The sequence below is a fragment of the Diabrotica undecimpunctata genome, chromosome 4 (genome assembly GCF_040954645.1).
Source record: "Diabrotica undecimpunctata isolate CICGRU chromosome 4, icDiaUnde3, whole genome shotgun sequence".
NCBI lineage: Eukaryota > Metazoa > Arthropoda > Insecta > Coleoptera > Chrysomelidae > Diabrotica > Diabrotica undecimpunctata.
In genome coordinates, this window is record NC_092806.1 from 63,005,133 (window position 1) to 63,022,903 (window position 17,771).

At 34.5% G+C, this 17,771-nt stretch overlaps 1 protein-coding gene across 2 annotated transcripts in view; it reads left to right on the forward strand.

The window, feature by feature from the left end:
- LOC140439588 (folylpolyglutamate synthase, mitochondrial-like) overlaps positions 1-11,697 on the forward strand; it is a 53,957-nt gene extending 42,260 nt beyond the window's left edge. The window contains exons 8-9 of one of the 2 annotated variants that reach the window (XM_072529599.1): positions 4,285-4,496; positions 11,180-11,697. In XM_072529599.1, coding sequence (XP_072385700.1) covers positions 4,285-4,496; positions 11,180-11,409 — 442 coding nt within the window. In that variant the 3' untranslated portion in view covers positions 11,410-11,697. Of the gene's footprint in view, positions 1-4,284; positions 4,497-11,152 lie in introns of both variants that reach the window. The other variant, XM_072529598.1, reaches the window with a different exon arrangement.
- The last annotated feature ends 6,074 nt before the right edge of the window (positions 11,698-17,771 follow it).

Genomic DNA, 17,771 nt, shown 5'->3' on the forward strand with positions numbered 1-17,771 from the left:
GATAATAATGAGAGTTCTAAGGTTTTTTCTGTGTCACATCTTTCTGTTTGGTGGCTAGACGTACTGATAGAATTTATATCATCTGACTGAAAGTTGCGATTAACCTGAAGTTCTAACTTTTCTGGAAAAACTGGAGCAGCTCCTTCTTGTTGGAGATCTTGAGTGGACGTGTGTGCTGATGACACTTTACATTTTTGTAATATCTTATCCTCATTTAAAGGATAACTACCTGACCCTACAAATCCGCCAATTGCATTTGCTCTAGAGAAGCATCCTGTCTCAACCAATATTTTAAGCAATGAAAGGCATGTAATTTTGTCTACAGTTTTGCATCCAGTATCACGATAATATTCTATAAACACATTGCGCCACGATTGCTTCACGCTTTTAAATACTCCCACATCTAAGAGTTGCAAAGTATGAGATGTGTGGGCCGGCAAACACAAAAGTTCAATATTATTGACACAGGCCATTTCGATCAATGGCACAGTCAAGTGTGAATTGTGACCATCAAATATTAGAAGCTTAGGGCCTTTCAGTTTTCCATTATGTTTGATGAAAACGTTTTCAACGCATTTACTGCAGATTCCATCCTTTCTGTAGTGTATGTTTTGTAGGATCTCTTTTTTTCCGACATTGTTGCTGAAAAAAAACGGGTGTGGCAGTCCAGTGGGACTGCCGGTAGAAGTTACACTTCTATACACGCATTCGCCATTACAAATTTATTTGGGAGTCAATCTGCACAATCATTACATATGTAATGCTATAAGTAAGACATAGCAGAAAGAGAAACAGAATTAATAACAACTTACTAACAATTAATAAATAACATTTGACCTGTAATAGGAGTATACTAAATGAAGGATTTAATCAATATTTTGATGAAAATGTATATTTTTATTTTTATATATGTATGAAAGGAGTTGAATGCAAAAATTTTTTTACACATACTCTGCAGTAAAATTCATTGTTTATTTTGTTATTAATATAAAAATACAATACAATACACTGCAACATAATTCAATATAATAATACAATACAAATTAAAATGCAATATTCATAAGTATTTAAAAATGACAATAATATACATAACTTTTCTACTTACGCATGTGTTTAATTTACCATGTAATAATATTAATAAAAAAGTCCTCCCCGACTGGGAATCGAACCCCGGTCTCCCGCGTGACAGGCTGGGATACTGACTACTATACTACCGAGGACATGACACAAACGTATTTCAAAATTGACAGTTCTGGGTCATACAGTGATTTATTGAGATTATTATTTTGAAATACAAAAGACTAATATAATTATGAACATTTAATAAATAATACAAAACATATCACATAAATAATAATATTAATAAATATTTTATTATATATATATATATATATATATATATATATATATATATATATATATATATATATATAATATATACAAGGATTTCCACAGTTTTCACTGTTTTTACTTCACTCAACCGTTTTCTCCAATTTATCCTGTTTAGCCAGTCCCCTTCCTGTAGGTTTCTTCTACTTATTGCTTCGTCCACTTCATCTCTGAAAGATCTTCGGGGTCTGCCTCTCTTTCTTCTTCCTATCGGGCTCCACTCTGTTATTCTATTTATCCACCGATTTTGGTCTGCTCTTCTGACATGTCCGTACCAGGTTAACCTCTTCTGTTCGATGTAGTCTATTATGTCGGAATTCATTCCCATTCTCCTCTTAATCTCCATGTTATTTATTCTATCTCTTCTTGTTACTCTGCAGCTTCTCCTTAGGAATTCCATCTCTGTTGCTCTTATTTTGTTTTTGGTTTTCTTATTTATTGTCAAATTTTCACACCCATAAGTGAGGATACTTCTTGTCATGGTATTATATATTTTTTTCTTTGTTTTCATGCTGATGTTCTTATCCCATAGTACCGGGTTCAATTTTCGTATGCAGTCTCTTGTTTGTCCTAGTCTATTTTTTATATCTTCCTCCGTTGTTCCTTTGTTTGATATTATGAAGCCTAAATACTTATACTTGTCTGTTCCTTTGATTTGTTTACCTTCGTCTATTTCCAGCTGTTTTATTTCTGTATTCTCCGTTGTTAGGTATTCAGTTTTCTTTAGGTTTATTTCCATCCCATTCTTTGTATATTCCTGCTCCAGTTTTCTCATCATAAAATTGAGGTCATCCTCGTCTTGTGCGATCACTATTTGGTCGTCGGCAAAACTTAGCGTATATAGATATTTGCTCCTTACTGGTATACCCATTCCTTCGCACTTTCTTTTCCATGGTTTCAGGGTTTTTTCCAGGAATATTTTGAACAGGGTGGGGGATGTGGAGCAACCCTGTAGTAGTCCCTTTGTCGTCTTAAATGGACTGCATATTCTATTGCCCGTTTTGATAGCTACTTCGTTATTCTTGTAGAGTGCTTTTACCGCGTTTATTAATCTTCGTGGAACTTCGATGTCTTCCATTGCTTCACATAGCTTGGTTCTAGGTATTGAGTCATATACCTTCTTAAGATCAACAAAATCCAGATGGACGGATCTATTTTTGGCCATTCTTTTTTCTATTAGTTGTTCGACCGTGTAAATGTGATCTAAGCATGCTTTCCCCGCTGTGAAACCTGCCTGGTCTTCTCCGATTTTATCTTGTATATATATTTCTAATTTTTCCTTGATGGTCTTTCCATACAGTCTGCCTATAGACGATATAATGCTGATTCCCCGATAGTTTTCGCAGTTTTTTCTATTTCCTTTCTTGTATATTGATGTCATATATGCTTGGGTCCATTCTGCCGGCAAGTCTTCTCCATTCAGTGCTCTCTCAAACATTTTATGTATCATATGGAATAACTTTTCCGATCTGTTTTTTATCAATTCATTTGGTATTCCGCCTGGACCTTCTGCTTTTTTATTCTTTAGAGTTTTGATCGTTCTTTTTACCTCAGCTAGGCTTAATTCGATTTCGTCATGTGTGTTGATTTCTATTCCGTCTATTTCTGATTCTTTGAATTCTGGGCGGTCTTCGGTTAGCAATTTTTTATAGTATTCTTGCCATTCGTTTTGTTTGATTTGACCGATCTTGATTTTCTCTGTCTTATTTCTTTGGAGTGACTTTAAGATGCGCCATGACTCTGAATTTCTCGTTCCTCCTATGTGCTGTTCTATCTCTGTGCATCTTTTTCCCCATCTTTCATTTTTTTCATTTGCCACTTTTCTTTTCACTTCTTTATTTTTTTTCCTGTATAGTTGCAAGTCTTCATAGTTTTTTGTGTTCAGGTATTTTATATGGAGTTACATAGAATATTATATACTAAATATATAATATTATATGTATATATATATAATATATATAATATTAAATATATATACAAAAGGAACATTTTTATATTCGAGAGAGGAAGAGATAGAAAATATATCTTCTGTCTCTCTCTTACTCATTATCTTACATATGTAATGATTTCACAGATTCACTCCCATACAAATTTCCAACGTGGAGCGCGCGTATAGAAGTATAACTTCAAAAAAGACTTATATGTAGGTAAGTAGATACATAATGATATCAAGATGTTGGAATTGACACTATACAGTAGTGTAACATTGACACATGGTAAAGTTAATCTCAAAACAAGTTATGGATGCTGTCTTTTAATTAAAGCAAAATATAGCACAATATATCAATAAGTTCATTACTAACGATTTAAAACAACTTACATTATACAGAAAACTCAAAAATTCACCAGGATGACTTAGAGTAATAAAGATTTACGTATTACGTAACAGTCAAACTCTCTTATTAGGGCAATACAACATGTGAAATTTTAAAACCGTCAAACTTCTATTTTTTTTTTGGGCGTACAAAACCTAAGCGGGACATTTGAAAATGTGTCAATGTTTGCTCCTTGTCAAAGGTTTTACCTTACAAGAGATCTATTTCCAGGAATGTAATAAAACTCATAAACAATGATGTGGAGACAAAGTGTGAAAATATATTTGAATTAAATATTATGTTTATGTGGGGTTAAGCCATATGTTTGCAATGAAAATAACAATTTTAAATATTGTTTGACGTTTCGATTTCCACTCCGGAAATTATTTTAAAATAAGGATTACGTTCGTTATATATTTTCCCGTATTTTTTGAAAATAATCCTTTTTTAAACACGATTCCAGGAGTGGAAATCAAAACATCAAACTTTATTTAAAAATGTAATTTTTATTACAACCATTTGTTCCATTACAATCAATTTCGTTCCTTTTATTTAATAGTTAGATATTGACATATTGTAGGTTTTATCTGGATGGCGCACATACACTTGACAGTTGTTGTGTGTGCAGAGATTGGTTTATTGCACACGTTAAGAACAGCAAAAGAAAACGGTGCCTGATATTTAACGTTACCAGAGCCAGAGCTTCAGAAGTCTTTTTTAAGGAACTATTGAAATGTAATTTTGACGTGGTTATTTTCATTCCGAATGTAGGTAGCAGTAATGATAAACCAGGTAATTTTTATTATTATTTTATGCGGGTGGCTTCGTATTTATAATACGTCTAAAAAAATGGTGAAAATAAATAAAAAAATAAGGGTAAGCACTAAAAAAAAATCATTTTAATAACTTTTAATTGGAGATATCAAAAATTGTAAGAACATCAAAACGTAAACTTCCATCGTAAAATCCCTTTGAATGCATTATCTATCTATCTATATAAGGATTTTTACAGCTGTGCGGCCTTCCTTCTTTCAGCCAACGTCTCCAGTCCTTTCTGTTCTGCCATTCTCCATCTCTAAGGTCTCGTCTTTCCATGGCCTCGTCCACTTCATCTCTCCATTATCTTCGGGGTCTACCTCTTTTCCTCCTTCCTGTTGGGATCCAATCCGAAATCTTTGCTATCCACCTTGTATGATCTGTTCTTACATACCATACCAAATTAAACGTTTTTCTTCGATGTAGCTGAGTATGTCTTGTTATACTGCCATTCTTCATCTCCTCATTTCTGATGCGATCCATTTTTGTCACTCTGTAGCTTCTTCTCATGAACTCCATTTCAGTTGCTGTGATTTTGGACCTGTTTCGTTTATTTATTACCCAATTCTCTGCTCCATAGGTCATTATACTGCGTACCAAGGTGTTATAAATTCTCTTTGTATTTCTGGTAATCTGTCTATCCCACAGTACCCCGTTCATTTGTTTAATACATGTTCTTATCTGTGCTAATCTGCTGGTTATCTCTTGCTCGGTGGTTCCATTTTTTGAGAGTATGAATCCTAAATATTTGAATTTGTCAGTGCCGTTAATTTCCCTATTATCGTCCATTTCTAAGTTTCTCACTGGTTCTTGCTCTGTTGTTATATATTCGGTCTTTTCTAGATTTATTTCCAGTCCATTTTTTGTGTATTCCTTTTCTAATTTTCGGAGCATATAGCACAGATCTTCTTCATCTTGAGCCGTTACCACTTGGTCATCTGCAAAGCTTAATGTGTACAAGAAGTTGTCCCGAATTGGTATTCCCATCCCATCACATTTCCTTTTCCATGGTTTTAATATTTGTTCGAGAAATATCTTGAACAGTGTCGGAGATGTAGAGCATCCCTGCAATAAGCTTTTTGTGGTCTTAAATTCGTTGGAGTATTTATTGCCGGTTTTAACTCTTACCTTGTTGTTGTTCTAAAGGATTTTTACGGCTTCTATTAACCTCTGAGTTGCATTGAATGCATTATTCACGTGTATTTTAGTTATAGTGTTAACAGGATATAAATATACTACTAAATGCATACATTAACTTACTATAATTATGCTACATGTATCAGTAAATGTGTATTATGTATGTTTCCTACCTACCTGTTTTAGTATTTAAAAGAGTTAAAGACGAGTGTTACCGCTATCCCATCTATCTCTCTGGCAAACCTACATTTGAAATAGTACTTAAGGCCTATATCTAGATACCATATGGTTAGAAATTATTATACATTGCTCAGGTTTTCTCTCAGTCTGTAATTTCCTATCTCCACCCCTATTATAACTATGTGTAAATGAGGGATGTACAATAGGGCCTCTTTAGCTGCCGTTGGTGTGTCCCTCATAACTCCCGCAATTCCGAGGCAAGAAAGTCTTTGCTCCTTGCTTAGTTTGAGGATGGCACTTTTTTCCTGCACCCTTGGCCACCATACCACTGATGCATCTGTAATTGTTGGTTTTACCATTATCTTATAAATCCAATACAATATGTCACGTTTTAAACCATAAATTTTTTCATGAGTGTGTCTGGCTGCCATTAACTTAGTTGTCGCTCTCTTGGATATTCGTTCTATCTGCTAATTCCAAGTAAGTTTTGAGTCTAATATTCCAAGATACTTTACTTCACTCACCAGATTTAGATGTGTGCCATTCATTCTTTGAGGGCCCAGTCCTTGTAAATTCCCCCTTTTGGTAAATTTCATGATTTTGGACACCTGGAGGTTATGTTAAGCCCTACATTTAAAGATGCTGGTGGTTGTTTAATCTAGCTATCAGCTCATCCATGACCAGATTCAACAAGAGAAGAGATAAAAGTCCCTCTTGCAGACAGCCTCAGGCTACTTTTGATGGCACTGTATTCCCAAGTAACGTTTAATTTTTCACACGGCTCTCTAACAGGCAGTATACATATTCATCTGCAGCTTGTTTCGCCTGTTACTTTTAGACGAATCACCCTTGTGTCTGCTCGTAGAAGGTGTTGTCGAATGCTTCCTCTACATCGAGGAATATACCTAACATCACCTATTGGTTTTCCAGAACATACTTCACCCTCAGTACGAGATGGTGCAGTAGCGTTTCCGTAGAGAGTTATGCTCGATACTCATACTGTCCCTGATTTATCGGACTTTCAACCAATATACAATCTTTAATATACCTATCGAGCAGTTTTCCTAGAGTGTTCAGTAAAAATGCTGGTCGTTATCTCATAAGTCTTATCGGCCCCTGGGACTTTGCCAGGTTTGGGTATAAAAGCCACCCTTATTAGTCTCCATGCTAACTATGTAGCTCCTAATATCATACATAATTTTTTTTACAGGTCATTTCCCTTCTGTAGAAGTATTTGATGAATCCCGTCCGGACCTGGTGATTTATATGGCTCAAATGAGTTTATTAATCATTTGATTTTGTCCCGATTCACCACTTCTCGGTTTTCCCTAGAACCATAGTTCATGGTATACAGTCCAGTCTGCTGCCATGTATCTAGGTGTATCAGTTTTGTTTTAGACTCAGGAAAGTGCACCCTGAAAAGTTTTTTCAGGATCTCTCTGAGGGTGAATACTTATCTGAGGGTCCTTTAAGAGAACTTTATGGAGACTTGACATTTCTGCAGTCTGTTCTATCTCCTCGTAATGGCTTCTTCGCGATTCTCTTTTTACTCTTCGCAGTTCCTTATTATATTCAATCAGAGCTTCGCGATAATCGTCCCTCTCACTTGATATTTTGGCAAAATTTAATTTTCGTCTGACTTTCTCTCCTGTTGGATTTCCTCACTATCCCCGGACAGTTGTTTTCGAATCCAGTTAAATAATATTCTAGGTCTGCTTGATATACTTCCTGTTTGTTTTATGAGGGTTATGATATGCTTTCTTCACAAATTCATTACCTTTTATTTTAAATCAGCATCAGCATCTTCTAGAGTTTCTTTCCCTTCATTGTCGAGATATAGTTTTGGCTATGCTAGCTTTACCATAAAGTTCGCATAACCATTATTTCTCGGAAACTGTTGCAGCGATAAATCTTTTCTTGGCGTAAAATTTCAGCAATAAATTATCAATTAGTTCCTTGTGATTCACTTTTCTAGTTTCATCGCGTTTGGTCCATATCTCGATTTTTCCGGAGGTGAGCTTTGCGCTATGGTATGATGGAGTAGTTTTTGGGAATTGGTCTATGTACCAATCAACAGTAATTAATTAACAATATAATATGCTGCCAAGATAGACCCTATATTTCTTTTCCTTGCCGAGTTATAGCTATGGCTATGATAGCTTTACCGTAAAGTTACGATAAGTTCTCTCCGTAATAAATTAGTAATAAATTTTAGTCTTGGTCTGAATTTGGCCTTTTTAAATGGATATGCTTACTTTACCGACATGGATCCGATAAAAGGAATACTAATCCATTCTTATGGAATATTATCAGAATTTAGTTAACAGCAATTTCTGTGTGCTCTGGCGCCCATAACAAAGTTACTTTGTTGTGCTTAGGCAGTTGTTTAAGGAGGTCCAAGTTGCAGTTAAAGTTGTTACGAACTTACAGGTTTTCAACTTCAGTCTTTAGTGCAGCTTGGTTATGAGCAATGCATGCATATATATTGACCAAATTGAGGAGTTTCTTGACATGAAGAAAAAAATCTATGGCTAGTAATTTAGTTTGAAATATTAAAGCAGTATTTTCGAGGGCTATTGATAGATAATTGATGGATTCGACCGTTACTTGATGGAAATTCATTTTATGTAACAATAAAACAATGAAAACTTTGTTTTCAAAACTTCCACAAAATTTATTTTAAACTCTTATCACTACAGCTGTTTCGGCTGATTGCCTTTCTCAAGTGATCTGTTTTTGGCATGCGTTTACACTTTATAGTCTAATGAAATAGGTTGAGGAGGGGAGAACTGTTTGTCTCAAGTTGGTCATTCAGAATTATATCTGTGTTTTTTAATTTGTTGATTTCCATAGATTCTAACAAAGATAGCTTAAGGCCTTTATTTTGAATGTGAAGAATTTTAAATTCGTCATTAAAAGAATGATTATGATCTAGAAGGTGAAGTGCGTATGTAGAATCTGTTTTTCTATTATTAAAAGCCCTTTTATGTTCTGCTATTCGTTTATTAAAATTTCTACCAGTTTGACCCATGTAAATTTTGGGGCAGTCGCCACATTTAAGTTTGTACACACCACTGTGTAAGTGTTTTTTATTCTTGTTGTTTTTAATACATTTGCCTCGGTTGTTATTTGTTCTGAAAGCTGGTGTTATTCTTTTCTTTTTTATGTGTTTGGCTATTTTTGTTGATATTTTGCCTGTATATGTAATCGAGCAGAAGGTACTGGGTTTTTTCTTTGGTGGTGGAAATACTAATTTCAGGGCTTTCTTGTGTAGTTTTGTATTTTGACTTCGGAATTTCTGTTAATCTATGTAACATACTATGATAGGCTACCAGTTTATGTTGTGTGGGATGGGATGATGAATTGTGTCTAGTCGTGTCAGTATGGGTAGGTTTATGAAATATGGAGAAGTCATGTTTGTTTTTAAGTCTGATAATTTTTAAATCTAAAAAATTTATGGATTGATTTTGTTCTATTTCTACTGTAAATTCAATATGACTATGAAGTTAATTAATATACGATAAAAATTGGTCGGGTTACCTGTTAGTTCCTGTGAAACATACCAGTACGTTGTCTACATATCTCTACCAATATAAAAACTGTTTGAATAATGGATGTTTTGAAATCTTTGTCTCTAGATTATCCATAAAAATATCTAATAGCAATGGGCTTAGAGGATTACCCATTATAAGTCCTGCACTGTTATTTGTAAATATTTGATTATTAAATTCAAAGTAGTCCTGGTTTATGCAAACTTCAAGAAGATGTAAAATTTCAGATGTAATGATTGGATTTGTACTATTTTGGTCTAAAAGGTTTTTTACTAGAATAAAAGTTTCTGTAAGAGGGATACTAGGAAAAAGATTTTTTACGTCAAATGAAATTAATCTTGAGTTGTTAGGTAATTGAAAATGTTGTATTTTATTAACTAGTTCTATTGTATTTTTTATGGTAAATTTAGGTGAAAATTTAGTGTGTTCTAAAATAATCTCTAACAGTTTTTTTGAAAGTTTATATGACGGAGCTGTATAAAAAGAAACTACAGGTCTTATTGGGTGATCCGGTTTGTGTAGTTTAATGAAAGAGTATAATTTAGGAGGCTGTGGGTTCATGATATTGAGGTATTTCTGTTCTATTGGATTTACTATTGATTTTGAATTTTCTAATGTTAGCTTAATTTGTTTTTGATACTTTTCTGTCGGATCTTTGTGTAACGTTTCAATATTTTGATTATTTAAAAATTCTGTTGTTTTGTTATTATATCCTATTTTATCTATAGCAATAGTAGTGTTACCTTTGTCTGCTGTTGTAAATACAATGTTGTTTTCTATTGATTTATTTTTAATTGAAATGGCTGTTTTATTCTCTTTGCAACAGGAATTTTTGGTTTCACTACACACATCTGTAATAGATTTTGCGATTATACTTTTTTCGATATTGTTAGCAGTTTTGTTTAATGCTACTTCACATTCTACACCTAAATATTCTAAAGTTTTCTGATTATTATGTTGGGGCAAGTTGTGTTTAAATCCTTTCTCTAAAAGTTGTATCTCGCTATTATTAAATTTAGTATCTGTTAAATTTATAAATCTATTGAAAAAATTATGGTTCGAAAAACTTCTTGTATAATGAATATTGGGTTTTTTACTATTGCAAATTAGATTATTTAGTTTTTTACACTGTGTATTGAATTTTTTATCTATTATATTATCTATATTAATTCTCACGTTAGAATCTAGGATTGATAGCCAGGCTATTGATAGAGCCTGGCATTGTTCCAACCCTTAATATATCCGGATATCAAGTCAGGTTGCCGGGTTTTAGATGCGAAACCTCTGTTGTACTTAAAACACCCTTTCTGGGGTAATCCTACCTACATGCATATGTAGTAGAGTAAGGTCTAGCGTTACTGTCAAGGCTGCATCGGTGATTTCTAAACAAGCCAGACTTTGAACGTTGTGTAACTCTATTAATGTATTTTGTTTATTTGTTTTGTTTCTCAACAACTACTAATAAAGGAATATTCAGACAGCGTTTCCTAACACTTATCGCAATTTCCAGACTAATACTCATTTTTCTAACATCACATATCATGTTTTCCATACCTAACACGTTTACGTAACATTTTCAAAGGGATGCTTTGTTACTCGAGATTTTTAAGCTTAAAATATTCACAGAAAAATTAAAAGTGATATATGATGAATATATGACTGAGTTATTATATACCAATAATATTAATAATAACATTTTATTCTTATATAAAAACCTCGAGTATAATAGCCAATCATAAGGGCATTTTTGTTTTACTTTTAAAGATACAGCTGATTTCGTATGTCCCGCAGAGAAGCAGCTGCTGCAGTGCGAAACAAACAAAGAACAATGGCTGAATATGGAGGAAACATCAAACAAAAAGGTGGAAAAGGCCGCAGTCTTTCCTTCTTTCGCCCAGGCAGTGGAATTTTTAAACGCATCTGGTACATATGATTGTCTTGTTACGGGTTCTATACATTTAATAGGAGCTGCCATGTCCGTACTGGATCCTACACTTAGTGGAGCATTAGAGGATGATTAAGATATTTGATGGAAGAATAGTGCTGTGGTATTTTGATCGGAAGAGATCAGTGGCCTTTTACAACAAAGTTTGGAAACTGTCATCACATGGCTACAGAAACAAACTGAATTGATAAGAGTTTCCTACTCCTTTGAGGGGTTTAGTAAATTAGGTTAAATTATACACCTCTTTACATTTGTTAATACTATTTTAATACTAATTTTTTGTTCAAGTATGTTATCTATTTTTTAATAAACAGTATTGTTGACGATAAATTGTTATATTAATATTTTTATAATAAAAACTTCTTATAAAAAATTATGTTTTGAAGTTTGTAAAATCGAAACCCTTGTATGCCAAAACGTAGGATAAGGAAGTTCTTTAGAGGACTAAAAATCTATATTCTCTTTGATAGCTACAATAGCTTTGTATGCACCTCGTTGCAACTTTAATACACTCGCGATCATAAAATCCGGGCCACCTTGAAAATTTCAAGTTTCTTGAATATTTTTGCCTCTGGTGCAGTAATAACCCTTTTTTTACGCTAATGTATTTTTTATTTGTCATCAATGTTTGTTTTGAAAGAAAAAAAAAACGGTTTTTTATTGTTTTTATTGAAAAAGCAGAAAACAAACCAAATTGTTGATAAAACAGACATAAGAAAAAAATGGAAAATACAGAACGTGGCAAAATATCAGTGACATTTTAATGACTAATATCGTGTATTGCCTCCACTTGCTCTAATAAACTCTTGCAGATGACGGGGCATACTCTCAATTTTTCTCCGGATTACATGTTGTGGTATGTTATTCCACTCTCTCACTAACAGATCCTTAAGCTCCTGTTGTTGGGAGGAGATGTTAGGGTCTGAATACGTTTTTTCAAATCATCCCAGAGATGTTCAATGGGATTCAGGTCCGGAGACCTAGCTGGCCAGGGTAACCTGGTAATTCCAACCTTGTCCAAGTATTGCATACTGATCGTGGCAACGTGCGTTCGCGCGTTGTTCTGCATAAAAACGACGTCTTCTCCAAGCCCTGCCATGGTATGCATAACATGTACTTCCAGAATCTCCGTAATGTTTCTTCGTGCAGTTAAGGACCCATTTTCGATGAAGGGTAATTCTGTGCGGAAGTCGGAAGATACACCTCCCCAAGCCATGACCGAGCCTTCACCAAATGACATTCTTGGAGCAATGCAAGCTTGTGAAAATCATTCACCGGTTCTCCTCCAAACTCTTACATGCCCATCGGATCCAGTTAGGCAGAAACGGGATTCATCTGAGAATACGATATGCTCCAATCGTTAATTTCCCTATGCGCGTATTGTCGAGCAAAAGCTAGCCGTGCAACTCGATGAGCCAGGCGAAGTAGCGGTCCTGTAGCCATTACCCGAGAAGATAGTCCAAAAGAACGAAGTCTTCTCCTGACTGTTGCAACGCTAACATTGCGATTTCGGACTTCTTGTAGACGATTTCGATGCATAATCGCAGTTGAGGTCCGGTTTCGTAAAGCCTGAAACACAAGAAAACGGCCATCTCGTGCTGTAGTCGTCCTTCTTCGTCCAGAGTCAGGTCGTCTGGCTGGCAAACCCGTTTTCTGAAAGCGTTGAAGCACTCGTTGAACCGTAGAAAGGCTTACGCCAACAGTTCTTGGCGACTTGCCGTTGAGTGTGACCGTCTTTTACAGGTGCAACAATTTGTGCCGTTTCAACAACAGTCAAGGGTATTTTTGGCAAAAAATAAACAATAATAAACACTAATAATGGCACTAATAAACATTAATGGTGGCAATAATAAACGTTTGTTCGTTGCGTTTGAACAGAAAGTCGAAGCACAAATGAGACATTTAAAACAAGCGGCAGTTACAGGTACCGTTCATTTTGGGAAGTGTGCACTTTTCCACGAAATCGGCACTATTGGAATTCTTTGTTGCAAAGGAAACCGCTAAGCCGACAACAATTCTCAGAAACATGCATTAGTTTGTATTTGTGTTATTATTATTTACGATAAAGCTCGTTAAAAATGAAATATCGGTGATTTTCAAGGTGAGCCGGATTTTATGATCGCGAGTGTATATGAAATTTCTTCGGAAGTATAATTTTGTAATCTAATTTTATAGGCTCCAATAAAAATAAATCTTCCCTAAGCATTCCTGGTCCTCCCAACCATATAGCATATATTCCGTTTGCGACCTGCTAACCTTAAGTCTCTCCAACCCCTCCAACTTCTCCTCCACTAAAACACACTATAATCCGCAAAAAGCATTGGCCAAGAAGCCCCCTCTTACATTCTGTCAGTACGTCCATACCAAGATTAAACAGATAGGGCTCAGTGAAGAACCTTGATGAAAACCAACCGTCAGTGGACACATTTCGGTGAATCCGACAGCAGTCTTTACTTTGGTGTAGGCTATCTCATACATATCCTTCACCAGCCTTACGTACTTCTCAGGAACCCATTTCTCTCTCATACACATCCATAGCTCTTGTCTAAGAACTCTGTCGTACGTCTTCTCATAAATCCAAACCGTTCTTCTATCGATGTCTGCCGACTTAACCTTCGCTCTATGGTTCTCTTCCAAATTTTCATTGTGTGCAACAATAACCTTATACCTCTTTAATGCTTACAGTCCTGAATATCCCTTTTATTTTTATACATACTTCATGCTTTCCCTCCTTGCATTGGACATCCTTTCTTCCTTATATATCCTACAGCACATCACCTCCTTCGTCTCCTACAGCCTTCCAAATCTACATATTCCATCAGGTCCTACTGCCTTACCATTCTTCATCCTATTTGAATCAGTTATTTATGAAAGATAGTAAGTCATAAAACTTAAATGTTATAGGACAAACAAAAAACCGTTTCCAGGAGATTAGATGTTATAAATTATTTTAAATATATAAAATACTGGCAATAGGGTTTAAATGAAACATGACAAGGGAAAAATTACAAAATTTTGAATCTTAATTTAAGAATAATTTTTGACTTAGTATGATTCATAAATAAAAATAGTTGTTGATATATATTTTTTATCTAAAACATAAAAATAGGCTATTAAACGTGAAAAAATAACAAGAAACTATTGCCAAAACACATTTATGTGCTTTTATAAACTTAAATTACATGTGATGATGTAAGAAACTATTCCCTATTGGCGAGTTGGCCAGTCTTGTAACGTGTTATAAAATTCTTTATGCTCTTCTGGTAAGTACTGAAGTGTCTTCTTTAAATCGCCTATCTTCTCTTTTAAAATGGGACACTTCGATTGATAAGCTTGAGTAGTAAGTAGTTGAACATCATACTGCCCTGGCTTTTTTAAAGTAAACGTACTCCTTATAGCGCCACCAATAAAATTACTAGCAGTCACAGCACCTATTGCTTTTGAGTCAAGTAAAATTCGTTGTATTCTGAAATTTTAAAAGGTCCTTTCCTTTGTGCTTTGTTAGCAATACATTCAATAGAACTGCTAACTTTTTGTAGACAGTGGGCCACCATTTTTAAGAATCAAGAATATCTGTAGTATCAACTAGCTTTAATAAAAACTTATGTTTCTTTCCAGGACATAGTATTAGTTCCATTACTTCATTGATAGTGTAATAGCGATCTGTTCGATGTAATACACGCTTAACCAGACCAAAGTGCCCATCATTCGGGAGGAATGGATGACCTCTTAAAGGCAATCTATAGAAGATTTTTTTGAATCGGCCCATATCTGTCAATGCCAAGAGAAAACGTATCATCAAATGATTTTTGTTTTGTCCTGCACAGTTGTCACTGTACAGGCACAAATTTTCAACGCTAGGAAAAGCATAAATATTCAAGTAATCCAATAGGAAGGAGCAAACTTCGTTTGATCCTTTTTTAGCAAGGCCTTCATGGTATAAGTAAAACATAACAGTTCCATCACCAACATTATGAATTGAGAATGAAAGCACGGATAATGGCCTAAAATAGTACATTTCCTGGATAAGAATGCATGGAAGTGAAATATTCCATGCATTTTTCCATGCGTTCATATAATGCCAAGAGAAAACGTATCATTCAATGCTTTTTGTTTTATCCTGCACAGTTGTACATGGTACAACTGTGCAGGTACACTGTACAGGTACAAATTTTCAACTGTAGGAAAAGCATAAATATTCAAGTAATCCAATAGGAAGGAGCAAACTTCGTTTGGTCCTTTTTTAGCAAGGCCTTTATGATATAAGTAAAACATAACAGTTCCATCACCAACATTATGAATTGAGAATGAAAGCACGGATAATTGCCTAAAATAGTACATTTCCTGGATAAGAATGCATGGAAGTGAAATATTCTGCATATAGTCGAATGATAAACAAAGTGATGTGCCCTTACTCTCTTTACATAGTTCTGTTGTATCCCTGTTGTATCGTTTTTTGTCGACAAGCAATTCGACGGCAGCAACACGTTTCGCAGTATCGTTAAGTGTTGTGTTTTTCAGTCTTAAAGTTAGTCTTTCACATTCACAGCACGTGTCCACTTGTGGCCGCCCAAAGCGGTAGTTAAACCTCTCTTTAAAAATTTTGTAATCGAATGGATATCCAATTTTTGTGTCAGGGTAACTAGTTTTAAGATCGTACATAATTTTTATGTTCAGGCTTGAACAAAGATATTCGACTTTTTGCGTAGAATAACGATTTTTTTTTTTAAGGGAAAACATTGAATGCGATCTATTATTTAAGCAACAGTGTTGGCTGGAATGGTTTTCCTGTTATTCTGCTGTTCTCTCCTATCTTCAGGAGTTTTTCCCAAAAGTAGTAAATTTTGTAAGCGATTAATTTTGATTGATGTTACGTCATGGAAGCTTTCTAACGCTTTCTTGCAGATCATTATTTTACGTTCTCCCAAATAAACGTTATAAACAAATGAACTGGTTCTCTCTTTAAATGATCTTTTCCTCTTGTTCTCTAATTTTCTTGGTCTTCGATTTTTTATAGGTACGGCCTTGATTAGACTCTATAGGTAAATATCTTGTTCGTGTTTGGTCTCGAAGGAATATATTTTCTTCAAAATGTCCCGATGCTGTTCTTCCGTAATTTTATCCCAGCATTTAATCTCGCAGCTAAAATATAACCTAATTTAACATAAAATGCATATGTAAATTAGCTCATGTTTGTTACTAAAATACGAATGTAAAGCGACAATAATGCTTAAGCAACGACAGAGGACAAACAAACAAAAGTTAGGTTAGAGGTTGTATGTATTCCGTCAAGTTGGTCGATGAACGTTTATTTGTGAAACATATTAAGTCGGCGACTTAATATCTTTCATAAGTAAACTGAATGAAATACGGTCTGTTAGTGAGGGACCTGTAATAGTACTTAATATGTTTCATCAGCAAATAATACGAATATATGTAAACGTTGGTTTTCTGTCAAAATATCAATTTCTGGAAATAGATGACTTAATATGTTTCATAAATAACTGATTCATTTAAAGCCTCGACAGCATCATCTCTCGTTATATAGGTATAATATTCTCATTTGGGGTCCCGTATGCTCTGTCTCTCTTCTGGTGTTCTTCATTTAGCAACTTTCTAAAGTACTTATACTATCTTTGCTTTATTTCAATATCTGATCTTGACACTCTTCCATCCGTACTCTTAATCTGCCTCACGTAAGTCAATGCTTTTGACGACCTGCTTTACCAATGCTGTATAACCTTTTCATCCCCTCTGGTATTTTCAACTCTTCATACTACTTTGCAGACGATCTATCCTTAACAGCAGCTACAGCGCTCTTTGCTTATCTCTTTGCTACCTTGTATGTATCCTCATCTTTCTCTCTTTTAGACCTCACATACATTTTTTTAGCCTCTTTCTTCTCTCTAACCTTCGGTTCCACTTCATCGTCCCACCACTAAGTTTCTCTTCACTAAAACTTATAATGAAGTAAACACTTCCTTTTGTAAAATGGTATATAATTTTGTGGTTATACTTATTTGTAGGTTTCTCACTGGTGATGGTCTGATAGAATCGAAAACGTTCTAAAAATTTATAAATCCATTTTGGATAATTTTAAAATTTTAATAAAAATTTCGAAATAAACGAAAAAAGCTACTACAACTTACATCTAAAGACAAGACGTTGATCATGGGAGATTTTAACGCTAAAATAGAGGAAGTTAAATGTGGATCCGTAGTAGAACCATACGAACTTGATATTCGCAACGACTTAAGTGATCGTCTCATAGAATTCTGCCAAGAACATGACTTAGTAGTAATACCTTTAATAAAATAGTTAGAAATCAGATTGACTAAATCCTAATAAAACATATATACCAAAAGGAAATGTAGGCAGTAAAAGCATACCCAGGTGGCGTTAATTTCAAAAATGAAAAACTAAATGTGAACAATTTAA